This window comes from Physella acuta, unplaced genomic scaffold (genome assembly GCF_028476545.2).
Source record: "Physella acuta isolate Inbredline_101_S28 unplaced genomic scaffold, ASM2847654v3 ptg000316l, whole genome shotgun sequence".
In the NCBI taxonomy this organism is placed as follows: domain Eukaryota; kingdom Metazoa; phylum Mollusca; class Gastropoda; family Physidae; genus Physella; species Physella acuta.
The window spans coordinates 658,715-672,624 of NW_026731835.1; the positions used below are offsets into that span (position 1 = coordinate 658,715).

At 34.0% G+C, this 13,910-nt stretch overlaps 1 protein-coding gene across 3 annotated transcripts; it reads left to right on the forward strand.

Moving 5' to 3' along the window:
* The first annotated feature begins 828 nt into the window (after window positions 1-828).
* Window positions 829-13,709, forward strand: LOC131940430 (cyclin-dependent kinase 2-interacting protein). 3 transcript variants are annotated; one of them, XM_059299049.1, is made up of 8 exons: window positions 852-868; window positions 3,127-3,263; window positions 5,095-5,253; window positions 10,897-10,973; window positions 11,834-11,996; window positions 12,283-12,382; window positions 12,933-13,059; window positions 13,488-13,709. In XM_059299049.1, exons 4-8 carry the CDS (start codon window positions 10,922-10,924, stop codon window positions 13,682-13,684), a joined length of 639 nt encoding a protein of 212 aa, XP_059155032.1. In that variant the 5' UTR covers window positions 852-868; window positions 3,127-3,263; window positions 5,095-5,253; window positions 10,897-10,921; the 3' UTR covers window positions 13,685-13,709. The 3 variants fall into 3 exon arrangements, with proteins under 3 accessions (XP_059155033.1, XP_059155032.1, XP_059155034.1); XM_059299051.1 differs by having other exon boundaries at window positions 10,901-10,973; XM_059299050.1 differs by lacking the exon at window positions 3,127-3,263 and having other exon boundaries at window positions 829-868.
* The last annotated feature ends 201 nt before the right edge of the window (window positions 13,710-13,910 follow it).

The window sequence follows — 13,910 nt, forward strand, 5'->3', positions numbered from 1 at the left end:
GTGTTTGTGCCCCATTAAAAAAAGTGTATCTATTTTTAGCGCAATTTCCATTCTGGAGAATTGCGTTTATTAACTCGTCATTTCTGGGAATGGATGGATGGATGGATGGATGAATGTGTGTCCGGGCTTTAAGTCGTATCTCCTCCTCAACGAAGCAATATCGATGAATAGTTCCAAAAGCAATTATGTTAAGCAAGTTACGAGAATGAGCATAGGCCATAAAAATTCCGGGTTTCTTTCATGTATATCCCGGAAAAGCCAAAAAACCTCGAAAAAATTCAGTTTTTGGCCCATATCTCGGCAACCAGACCACTTAGCGACTTGAAACATGTACCAATCGATTCCTGTCATAATTTAGAACAATATTGCCGAAGAAAGTTTTCAAAAATATTCTCTCGTTCGGTCACAAATTTTAAAATTACATAAACACCTACAAACCGATTGTTCTTCTAGCTTGAACGCACCCCAACATTATACGTCAGAGCTATTTTTAGATAACATAAGGAAATTGCGCACAAATGTCACTAGACTTTTTTAATTAACTTGTTTTTCTAACGTGTTGCATTAGGCCTATTTTAATTAATTTAATCATGTAGTACAGTAGTAGCCTATAGTACATGAATGCCCGTTCGTGATTTCTATCTAAACCGTTTCGTCGAGATCAAAATTATTAAAAGGATAGACTACAATAGACTACATGCAACCTTCGAGGATTTGTTCAGTGTGATTATTTGAAAGAAATCAATTTTTACAATAATTGGGCGAAAATAAAATGTTGTGTAGCAAGGGGCGTTTACTCTCGCATAGTGGTTATTAAAAACTATAATTGTTTACTTTTTAAAGGCTTTAATTTTAGATCTGAAACATTGTAAGTCACGTTGGGCGAAAGTAACACATTATATTTTTAGGCCTAATTAAAAATTATCAGTAATTAAATATAGTAATCATTAATAATATAATAATGTTCAGGCTGACATTAATATTTAAGATTATCTAGAGTCTAGCTAAAGATATTTTGTTCAGAAATAACCTTTTTGCCTTTGTTTTTTAGGCCTGAGCAGCAGGCCTACATTAATTAAAAAATAATTTTTCAATTAAAAAAATAAAATGGTAATCTATCGTTTTAGGCTTTAGGTACGTAAAATCGCCCGCGACTAGTAATGTGAAAAACAGGTGACACCTCAAATTTTAATAATTATTTCACATTTTGAGGAGGATTGATTTTGGAAAAATACAAAAATGTTCCTAGATCTGTTTTTTTAACCCTCTTATTCTTAGTTAAAGACGTAGCTTTTTTAGAGAGCCGGTGCTAAGAAGACGGAGCTTACTTTCAAGTTTTGCACTTGTATCACAAAAAAATTTTGAAAAAAATAAACGAATTATTTTACATGCATAAAAATATATAGGCCTAGATCTATTATTTTTTAGGAAATTGAATGAGCTAATATGATTTTTATAAATCTAATAAAAACCTCAACATATATATATGTGAGCTTTCTGATTTGCATAATTTATGCACGAAAAAAATTTGACTTAACTAAATTACAGTAAATTTGTATAAAAATACGTTTTTTCTCTCTGTAATGCTAATCTAAATAAAATAATACACAAACATCTATTCAATAATCTGAACTAATTTACTGATTGTTATTTCTACATTAGAATTTCTAAGTATATTTTTAGTATATTTTGATGACTGAACTGTTGAAAATTTACGATAGGACTCACGGCACTAAAAAAATCGACAAAAAACAAAACAAGTTAATAAAAAGTCTAGTGACAATTTAAGCGCAATTTCCTTATGTTATCCATAACAATTTTAAATCGAGATAAATCATATATTCAGCAACGGTGCCCAAATATTAAAACGTTTATATCAGTATTTGACTATGATTAAAACCCGCCCTCTTGTTTGTAAACATTAGCACGCGGAAAAAAACAAGCGACGCGTAGCTCGCCTCTCTCTCTCTTGCCACGCGCAGTGACGCGAACGATCCTACGTCCCGACAGGCTAGCCTCCCGTATCAGTCGAAAAAAAAGGGGAAAACAAAGGGGAAACTCAGTTTAAAATAGTAGTAATTAATTTTTTGTGACCGAACGAAAGGATATTTTTGAAAACTTTCTTCTGCAATATTGTTTTAAATTATGGCAGGAATCGATTGGTAAATGTTTCAAGTCGCTAAGTGGTCTGGTTGCCGAGATATGGGCCAAAAACTGCATTTTTTTTAGGTTTTTTGGCTTTTCCGGGAAATCCAGGAAGGAATTCCGGGAATTTTTTTGGCCCACAATCATCCTCGAAACTTGCTTAACATTTTTGCTTTTGGAACAAGTCATCGATATTGCTTCGTTGAGGAGGAGATATGACTTAAAGCTGTGGACATCCATCCATCCATCCATCCATACAGAAATGACGGGTTAATAAACGCAATTCTCCAGAATGGAAATTGCGCTAAAAATGAGGCAGACTTTCAATGTGAGAATTGACATTGAAGTGCTAGATATGTACTAAAACAGTTAGAAGCAATCTGATTGGCTGATATGATACTAGAAAGCCAATCGTGTGGCTTCTACTATCACGGCTTAGACCCGGCCGATAGATCGGTCGCTCGTCTTTTTTGGCTATAAAACCGGCGGCCAATAGATCGGCCCGGGCGTCTCAAGAGGGTTAAACAATTGAATTAAAACTTTTCAGTGATAAATTAATAAATGAAGAGTAGTGATGTTTCCAACAGATGCAACCATGCTCATTTACTATAGCAGCCATCTTGTTTAAGTTTTTTTTTTTGTAAATTTATAGCGAGAGATTCAAGGGAAGCTACTCTATTTTACAAATGGCTGCTGTTTATATAGCAAATCTTGCTCGCAAGCACTGCTGTTTAAAGTTAATTTCTGGCCTATATTGATATATTTAGGCATTGATTTAGGTTTATTATTCATTTATCTATAATATTTGACACAAATATATCACAATATACTTCTATTAAAGCCCTGACAATGAGGTAACTTTTTCGTACATTACTAGCCGCGGCACTTTTACGTACCTAAAACGATAGATTACCTAAAACATTTCCATGCCGTTTTTATATCTTTCATTGTTCAATAATTAATTAATAATATAATTATTAGGTGGGTGGGGCCTACAATTTTTCCCAAGCTAAGCGACAGCCTAGAAAATACATGTCACATAACCGTGTAAATTAAATTGAAAATCTCCCAAATCTAAAACTTCACTACGAAAAATGCAATAAAACACAGTAGAAACTGTGAGTACTTTTTCAACTTATCTTAACATAAAAGTTGGTCAAGACTGGGTGTTGGTAAATTGCGAGATATGAAACGCGAAATGGCTAGAAGAAAATATGAGAGACAGACCTGCGGAATCTCTGGTAAATATCAAGCACTGTGATGTTCAAAAGTGATATATATTATAATATATTATAATATATTATAATATATTTAGTATATTATATTGGGCAACTTCGGTGTTCCACAAAAAAGAAAAAAGTTGAAATCATCAGCATGCCTGTCTAGCAACAGATAAATCTAATATTGTAACTAACAATACAAATGAAATATCTTTGAAGTCTGAATCAAAGTTCATTGTAAATCGGGTGCGTTATAATTTTACTCGGACCTAGCATAAATAGCGAATGGGGGTAAGATGCAAAAGACAAAAATGCTTTGTGAGCAGCATTTTTCACAACCTTCTCTCAATTTACCGCCTTGCATTTTGTGTTTGAAACCTCCTATTTACCAACACCAGCCAAAATTATTCCCAGTTGGCTATCATTTCATCCAAAATAGGGCTGGGAATATTATCTTAGAATTACAAAAGCATATTTAACTGGGAATATACACTTTGATAAAAGTTTTACTCTTTCTAGTTTGGTGAATGGAAAAAAAAGTCACAGAAAAAAAAACACAGAAAAAGGTCAGTTTTTGCTAGAAAAAAAAGTCACAGAAAAAAAGTCACAGAAAAAAAGTCACAAAAATCTTTTAATAAATATTTTTATTTTAATTGTTGAGAATTGTAAAATTTTGGGTGTTTTTTGATGTGGGTTGTTGTTGTTTTTAGTGTTTTTATAAACGATAAAAGATTTGTGGTTCATAACACTAATAAGTAAAAGTACTGTAACCTAATTTACACAGCAACCACAACTTTTGTAATGAATTTAGTTAAATACGCTCTAGAAATGTTAATTATAAACGAATTTTAGGCACATCATTCTGTTTTGATGTTTGTTTTTTTGCCATTCCTTGGTCGGCTTCTCCTCAGTTCGGCCTTGTCCGTCCATATTGTGTGTTGTTGACGTTTTGCGTCAATGATGGCCTTTGTACCGTGTCAGGTTTCTGCTTTGATACTTTTTTTTGTAATGTAATGAGCGTGATAAATTTGGGCAGTATAGGTGGTTGACCTATTGTTGCAATGAGTTGATGGCAGCAAGTAACCACACTACGTCTTAATGTCTTTTTGCATTTAAAGTTAGTATTTAACAAATACTATAAAAGGAGAAATTTTGAACATTTATTAAATTCTATTAAATATTATATGTATAAAAGAATTAAAAAGTAAATACTTCGCACTAAATTTTTACGTGTGTTATAAATTTCACTATACGCATACAACCTACGCACATTTTATTATACTTAATTAATCTAAGTTGATTTGGACTTTCTGAATATTTAATACATAGAAGTATTAACAAATTCATTGCAAATATATATTTGTGACTTTTTTCCTGTGACTTTTTTCTGTGTTTTTTTTTTGTTGTGTTTTTTTTTTCTGTTCCTTTTTTTTGTACAATCTCTAGTTTAGGGCGTTAATTAGTAATTTTTACTACTAGTAGTACTGGCCTATAGGTACCACTATGTGTGTTAGCACTTTTAGCCTTAAATTTAGGGGCTTTTAGCCTCTTAAAGTAGAGTCTTATTAGGCCTTACAGGCCTACTTATTATAATATTTATTATTAGGTAATCTAAAAGATTATAAATCTATCATTTTAGGACCATAAAATTGTCTGGGTCTAATCAAGTAATATGTAATGTGAATGTGGCTAATTAAATTTTAGTAGGCCTATTTTTATACTATTTCAGCTTGATCTCAGATCCAGTGTCATAGCGAGGTCGGGTGTCACCCGGTGCGGCACTTAATGTACATATACCAAATGGCGTAGTCTTTGTTTACTTTTTTACAAACATTTGTTTAGTTAAGAAAATAATTCATCTGGACAAATCTAACCACCTTACATATAAGTAAGTATGTATATATGCATGTGTAGGCCTATATGTATTCACATATATTTTTTTATTTCATTTTTTTACCTCCCCCCATACATGGATTAACACATAAGTTATTACGATTCTCAACCAAACCGTTGACCTCATGCATATTTTGCAACGTTGAGTTAATGTAACTTCCCTCCACTCAACCCCCCCCCCCCCCACCCCCACGGCGATTGCTTTTTACTGTACTCACATAATACTAACAATTTTTTTTTCTATAGTTGATTATAAATACAGTTTGATTTATCATGTTTTCTCTATCATTAGCAGGTACACCCCCCCCCCCCTCCTCCACCCTTGTCGGGATTTGTCAAATTTGCTCTTAAAAGACTATTTAACACTCTAATTAATCACTTAATTAAGTTGAATCATCATTTTTCTCTATATATTTTGCTATTTTTTGCCTTGGTGTCACCTTCTAAATGGTGTCACGCGGTGCGGTCCACACCCCCCGTCCCCTCCTCGCTACACCACTGCTCAGATCCCTAGATAAAATTCCATAATAATGGATCAGCCTGTGCCTATATTAATATCAACCTATTATTTAGCCTATCAAAAATAATTTAAATCTTGCCATGATTAATAAAATTTTAATGATATCCAAAATTGATAACTATACTTATTAGTGTAACTGTAATGACAATAGCCTAAATAAAAAACAAAATTGTAATGCATAGTGCCATACTCAATTTAACATTTAATTGCAATAAATTAATTATCAGTGGCTATAATAAAGTATAATAATACCCAGTCTACAGAGAATTAATTAGCCTAAGTAAAATACTAAGATTGATTAGAGGCCAGAATTATTGCCTTTTCTCAGTCAGAAAGTCATGATTTACCAACGTGGAACGTAATCAAAAGTATAAATACCACCTCACCATTTGCCCTTTACAATTTATCCTCATACCACACACACATTCCAATTGTTTGTTGCACTGTTGTGTTAGTATTTTTCCCAGATGTGTTGAAATAAACAAAATACCTGACTCACAAATGATTTTTAGGCTTTATTATAAATTAGGTTTGTAATAGATTTTTGATTGAATACAGCAGACACTAATAACATATGCATTAAAATTTGGTGGGTTAAATCAATCAGAGTGTTCATGTAATTTTAACTTAATCAATGTGTTCGTAAAGCATTTTTATTCTTTGAACCCTTTTACCAGCCAGCATAGCATGTTGAGCTTTTCTTTAAAAATTAAATACTTGCTGAATCTATTGTTGTAATAGATTGAAATAATTGTGAGGTCAAGGGAACTCACTCTTCTGTATTAGTTATATTTATAATATTGTTATCTTGAGTGATGTCCCTTGTGTACTTCCTTCCGTCCTCTCTGTGTATTATCATCGTGGTAGTTAGACCCATTAAATGTGTTATATACATCCACAGGCTTCTGTCGTCAATCTATTATAACTGGCGACGAAGGATAAACATCTACTAGAAAGAGCACCTACTTACGCAAAAAAGAGGTTTGCTAGAGCTTATTAGCTAATTATTTCTAGAATTATGGCGCTGTATGGCCAAATAAAAGAATTTGATGCGAATGATGAAATCATTCAAGATTACCTAGAGAGGTTAAGCTTTTACCTAGAAGCTAACGACGTGACGATAGAAGCCAAAAAGAGAGCTATTTTGTTAACAGTCATAGGGCCTCAACAATTTAGGCTACTAAAGGACTTATGCGCACCAGCTAGTCTAACTACCAAGAGCTTTAACAAGCTGAGCAAATTGCTAACAGACCACCATGCGCCTACCCCATCAAAGTTTCTATGTCGAGCTAGATTTGACAGTAGGACTCGTCAACCAAACGAGTCAATATCAGAATATGTTGCTGCTTTACGTCATTTAAGTGAATTTTGTGAATTCGGCGATACGCTGTCTGACAGACTATGTGAAAAGTTTGTGACAGGTGTAAACAGCCCTGATATTCAAAGAAAGTTGCTGCTCGAGTCAGATCTAAAATTGGAAAAAGCAATACAACTTGCAATGTCATTCCAGCAGTCATCAGATGCGGCGAAATCTCTTACGCCTTCAGGGATCCATGCAGTAAACAGCAGGTTAGTCAATAAACATCAACCCCATCAGAGCATTCCAACTTATGCTAAACAGCCTGCTCGTTCAAATCCTAGATCTAAATCTAGTAATAATTATCAAAAATGTCATCGATGCAAAGGTCCCCATGCATCTCATCGGTGCAAGTTCAAGTCTGCAACTTGTTATAAGTGCAGTGAGCAAGGTCACATTGCTAAGGCCTGCTTTGCAAAGTCTTCGTCTGTTGCTAAATCTAGCCAGTCAAGACAGTACCGCAACCAAAAGCAGCACTATGTTAACTCTCACCAAGACTACCTAACCCAACCAATGAACCACTCTACCAGTGAAAATGCTCAAACTGATTCGCAGCCGGATTTCAACCTGTTCTCTGTGAAATCAATAAGTCATGCTCCCATCAATGTACCAGTTTATATCAACGGTAAGAGCATCAGCTTCCAACTTGACACTGGAGCATCTCTAACAGTCATAACAAAGAAAGATTTTGACGCTGTCACAGAAGGATCAGTGTCTCTACAGCTGTGTCACAAGTGTCTAACAACATACACTGGTGACAATGTTCCGGTAATAGGAGAGTGTATGGTTCATGTAAGTTATAATGGTCAAAGTGTTAAACTTCCTCTTCTTGTGGTTGAAGGAAATGGACCGCCATTACTAGGTAGGAACTGGTTAAGTGATCTTAAGTTAAATTGGGAGAGTATTTGTTCATTGAAGAATGTAAAAGAATCTAGTCTTACTTCACTAGATAAAGTTATATCTGAAAATAAATGTGTTTTTGGTAATCCAGGATTACTAAATGATAGAACAGTGAAGTTAAGCATTAAAGACACAAATCCAAGATACTGCAAAGCTAGAGTTCCACCTTATGCAATGAGGAACAAAATTGAAAATGAGCTAAGTAGATTGGAATCTAATGGCATTATAAAGAAGGTAGACTATTCCGATTGGGCGTCACCCATTGTGCCAGTGTTAAAGAAGGATGGTTCTATAAGAATTTGTGGAGATTATAAAACTACACTGAATAAGCAAATAGAGCTAAATAGGTACCCTATACCTAACATTGAGGAAATTTCTTTGAATTTGGCAGGAGGAGACAAATTCACTGAATTAGACTTTAGTCATGCTTACACTCAACTAGAACTGCATCCAGATTCAAAAGTCTATACGACAATAAACACACATAAAGGACTCTACCAATATGAAAGACTATGTTTTGGCATATCATCTAGCCCTGGAATTTTCCAAGCTGTCATGGACAGTATTTTTAAGGATATTCCAAATGTTTGTGTGTACTTTGACAATGTGTACATAACTGGTAAGAATGACACTGAACATCTTAAAACACTTGATAAAGTATTGAAAATTGTTGGTGAAAAAGGTTTAAAGATAAACAAAGATAAATGTCAATTCATGTTGACAGAAATTAGTTTTCTTGGTTATATATTGAGCAAGCAAGGTATCAGACCTCAACCTGAGAAAACAAAAGCCATTAAAGAAGCACCCAAACCTGAAAATACCCAACAACTAAGAGCTTTTTTGGGCTTGATAAATTACTATGCAAAGTTCATAGGAAATCTGTCTGGTAAACTATCACCACTGTACAAGCTGCTACAGAAAAATGCAACTTGGCACTGGGGTAAACAACAAGATACTGCTTTTAATACAGCAAAAGAGGCTTTGTCTGCTGACACCTTACTAACTCACTATGACCCAGGGAAAAGACTTATATTAACATGTGATGCTTCACCAGATGGTGTAGGAGCAGTCTTGTCCCACATGGATGAGAAGGGTGACAGACCCATTGCTTTTGCCAGTAGATCTTTGAACCAGGCTGAGAAAAATTATTCTCAGTTAGATAGGGAAGGCTTAGGCATCATTTTTGGTGTTAAGAAATTTCATAAGTTTCTGTTTGGTAGGAAGTTCACCATCTTTACAGATCATAAACCATTGCTAGGTTTATTTGGAGAAAACAAAACCCTACCTGAGCATGCCTCACCAAGAATTCAAAGATGGGCTATCACACTAACTGCATACAATTATGAATTGAAATACAAACCTGGATCTGAGAATAGTGCAGATAGTCTTAGTAGATTACCTTTAAAAAACCAAAGCCTGAGCTATGTACCAGAAGATGTATTTGTTCTCTTCACTATCATGGATAACTCCAATATAAATGTGAATGATATTAAAAGAGAAACACAAAAAGATGAGTGCTTAATAAAAGTATATGAGTACTGTAAGAATGATTGGCCTAAAGAGTCTGTGAATGATGACTTAAGGCCATATACAATAAGAGAAATGGAATTAAGTCTAAAAGATGGAGAAGATGCAGTCCATTATCAGTCAGAGTTGCCTAAACAAAGTATTTGTAACTTAATAAATGATTATGGTGATATGGCAATTTCAAATGTTTTAAAGAAAATACATTAGTAAGAAGGAATGTGATCATCAAACAACTTTGCTAACATCATTAGCACTTACAGAAACTAAAAGGGTAACATCAAAAGAAAAAAAAAAGATTTTTTGCCATTTAATACTTTCAGATGCCAATTCAAAAAGTAAATCATGACAAATCATCCATTGAAAGAGAATTTGCAGTTAATGATAATGTGTATCTAAGAAATTATGGGAGAAAGGAAAAATGGATACCAGGTCAAATTGTTCAATGTGCAGGACCTGTGTCTTATAAAGTTAAAAATAACTTGTGCAGATAATAAGTGTGAATCTGTCAATCCCACCAAATCTGAACAGTTCACACCAACTCAGTTTGTTCCACAACCAAGTTCTGTTGATATGAGTGAACCAAGTTGTCTGGAGTCAGAAAATGTAAATTCTGGAGTTAATGATTTAAATCCTAGACCTCCTGAGATAGAGAATCCAGATGGCCAGAATCTTGAGTCACCAAATCAGAGGCCACTGAGAAGGTCAAGCAGGACAATCAAAGTCCCAAATAAGTTAGACCTATGATTCTAAAGGTCAAAAGGACTTTGACATTATTGTTTTGTATTTTGATTATGTTGTAGCATATTGTGCATTGTTTGTAAGGATGTAATCTACCATAGTGTTCATGTTACAATATAATTGGTGATTTTAGGATACTATCAATTGTTCTATTGAGAGATGTGTTATTGTGTTCTAAGGGTAAAGGGATGTAATAGATTGAAATAATTGTGAGGTCAAGGGAACTCACTCTTCTGTATTAGTTATATTTATAATATTGTTATCTTGAGTGATGTCCCTTGTGTACTTCCTTCCGTCCTCTCTGTGTATTACCATCGTGCTGTAGTTAGACCCATTAAATGTGTTATATACAACCACAGGCTTCTGTCGTCAATCTATTATAATTGTAATTGTAAACCTATTGTATTTGGTTTGATAGAGCCCAACATGCTACAGAACCTTTGCATTTTCTATTACTTACAAAGTGTTTAAATTTCACCCTGTTCTTATTCTTTTATTTAATTTAAGCACGCTGTTAGATTAAAAAAAAATTTCTTCATTTGCTGTATAAAATACAAATATTGTATTCAACTTATTATTCTGGTTTTTTTTTCAAGCTAGCAGAAAAACATTCAAATAACAATGAGCTCAGAATCAAATGACCAGAACAAGCTTTCTTCTGTGGCATCACCTGGTGAGTACTTTCTTGTTTTAAAACTTAATGAAAGCAACATACAATATAACAGTGGGATGGCATAGTCAATGGTAAAGCATATGACTGGTTCAAGTCATTAGAATGTCCCTGATTCCACCACACTCCCAATTGAAAAGGTAATGACGTCTGGGCAGGTGCTCCCCATATTACCTCTTCCTATGCAGAGCTCATAGAAACAGGTGAACTCTACTTCACTTGCTCCATGTACTATCATGTTTGTAAGGTAACTTAACTTTTACAAATACGATTAGCATTTATACATTGTAATGTAACAGTGCTCTCTTGTGGCTTGTAGGATGGTGTTGTAGGCAGGCCATTGTCAATCTGAAAGTCTTGATTAGCTAAAGTTTAAGTATCCATTTAATCTTGTTGTCTATATGACTGAGTTGAGTTGCTTACAGAACCCAACTAGTCAAGCTGGATATGTGATTTAATAAAGGAAAGTAAACAAAAGTAGGTTTTGTACCTGGACTCAGAATCTCTTCATATATAATGGACATCACCCATATAGGCAATCAGGTCCTACATGGATACTTTGAACTATTTGAATATTTATTTATTTGTCCAGTTAAAATTTAAAAGAGCGATTTTTGGGTTAAGAAAAAAACAAAATATTAAGAGAGAAAAATAACAATGACTTAACTTGATTTGAGAGAAATAGGTTTGAAGTTTTCAAAGAATGATTTAATGATAAACAGAACTTTTAGAATTTTTGCTATTATTCTGTATTTTGACCAAAACTGATTTAGTCATTTTTGACTTTCCACAGCTGACATATACCTGCCTCTTCCAGTATTTCAGTGCTAATGTTATCTGATGTTATTGTTTACTATTGTCAGTTCCGCAAGTAAAGCATCATGCTGCAGGCAACCTTACAGGTGAACTGCGCAAGGTGAAAGATTTGGCTGCAGACTATCACAACTTAACTATGAAGTGGAACAATCTCAACTCTCAGGGCATGGACATCATCACTAAAATAGCAAATATTAAAATTGACAAAGTGTATGTTCTCTAAATGTTATCTGATCAAAACATAATTGTCCCTATATTATAAAATAATAAAATACAGCAGTTTAAAAGATAAAAATATTTCAAATCTACAGTAAAATAACTTTGACATAGATTTAACTATTTACACAGGTGAAACCTTTTATATTATTTTACAAATACAGATAATCACAATACAATTTTAATAAACTTTTTTGTACAACTATCATATTTTACATAAAAATTATGTGCAAAATGCTGGACAAACCATATAATTAAATCTTGCCCAATTTCTCTCCAGTTTTAATGTTGAAAAAGACCCTGACAGTGAAACACACACCGACCTACCTCTAGAACTAAATCCACTTTGTGATGCTTTGTCTGACATTGTTGATGCCATGGTATGTTTTGTTATCAGTTATATAGAACACAAGAAGTCCAGTAGCAGTTTGTTTAGATGCTTTCTGTTGCATAATGTTGAAGTGAAATTTGTGTTAATTCCCTTTGTAAAATTATGCAAAAACAATAATTGGCAACACTGTGTAAATGCGTGGTGCACTGTTCACTCATCTCCTCTGGTATTTAGTATAAACGAGCACCTGTTTTCACAATACACAATTATAAACAAGCATTTATTTAATTCTACAATGCACAACCATAAACAGGCAGTTATTGTTATATTATACAACTATAAACAAGCATTTAATTTTACAATATACAACAATAAACAAGTATATAATTTTACACTATAAAACTATAAACTATAAACAAGCATTTATTTTATATTATACAACTATAAACAATCATATAATTTTACCTTACAAAACAATAAATTAGCAGTTATTTTTACAATATATGACTATAAACAAGTATTTAATTTTACAATATACAACAATAAACAAGTATATAATTTTACACTATTCAAATATCAACAAGACTATGCTTTCACAGAGTCGAGTGGAATCCAAACTTGAACACAAGGCTAAGATAGCAGAGGGCTTGCTGTCCCTACAGAAATACCAGAGATCTGCTTCCTCCAGTCCTGTCCTGTTCTCTACTATGACCCTAGAGGACGTAGGTAGGGATACCAAAATGATGCCGAGCATTTTTATCATTACTTGAGGTTTTTTGGGGGTAGGGAGGTAATAACTTCAGAACAGTTGATACCGTTGTTGCATTTATCTGTCCACCTATTTGATGGATCCTGTTTATGTGACATTGGTGGTCACGGTGTCAACACCCCCCACCTCTTAATCTATCATTATGGCTTTGAAAGATGTTTTATTTTTTTTACTATTCGTTAATACAGTTTTTTAATCCTCTTTCTTTAAAAAAAATGGCTTGCAAATATGTATTAGTATTAGGTTCATAATAAGGGATTATTGATCATTGTATTAAATTAAATAAGTATTAAGTTAATACAATGTACTTGCTTTTACTTACATTATGTTGATGATAATTCACATGTAAATTAATATTATTCATGTAATACCCTTTTGTTTAAAGTGAACACTGTGAAGGAAATCCACCAATACTTTGGCCAGGAGTTGAAGTTGAAGAGAGAACTATGCAGGCAGTTGGCCCATGCTGGTTCCAGGGATGTCATGATGTTCTACAGCACCTGCTGGCTGCATCAACCTTACCTGCAGGCAGGTTGGGAGGATCAGCTGCAGGCCCTGCTCTCAGAGACTGGACATGTCTAGTGAGGTATCTTAGACCTAATGGTCAGTGTTGGGAGGATCTGTTACAAGACCTGCTCTCAGAGACTGGGCATGTCTAGTGAGGTATCTTAGACCTAATGGTCAGTGCTGGGATCTGTTACAAGACCTGCTCTCAGAGACTGGACATGTCTAGTGAGGTAACTTAGACCTAATGGTCAGTGTTGGGAGGATCTGTTACAAGACCTGCTCTCAGAGACTGGGCATGTCT

Excerpts from the sequence above, each read along its gene's own strand:
- LOC131940430 (XM_059299050.1), top strand. The coding sequence starts at position 10,922 with ATGAGCTCAGAATCAAATGACCAGAACAAGCTTTCTTCTGTGGCATCA. Across the intron at positions 10,974-11,833 it reads TTCTTCTGTGGCATCACCTG|TTCCGCAAGTAAAGCATCAT; the intron begins GTGAGTACTTTC and ends TACTATTGTCAG. Across the intron at positions 12,383-12,932 it reads CTGACATTGTTGATGCCATG|AGTCGAGTGGAATCCAAACT; the intron begins GTATGTTTTGTT and ends ATGCTTTCACAG.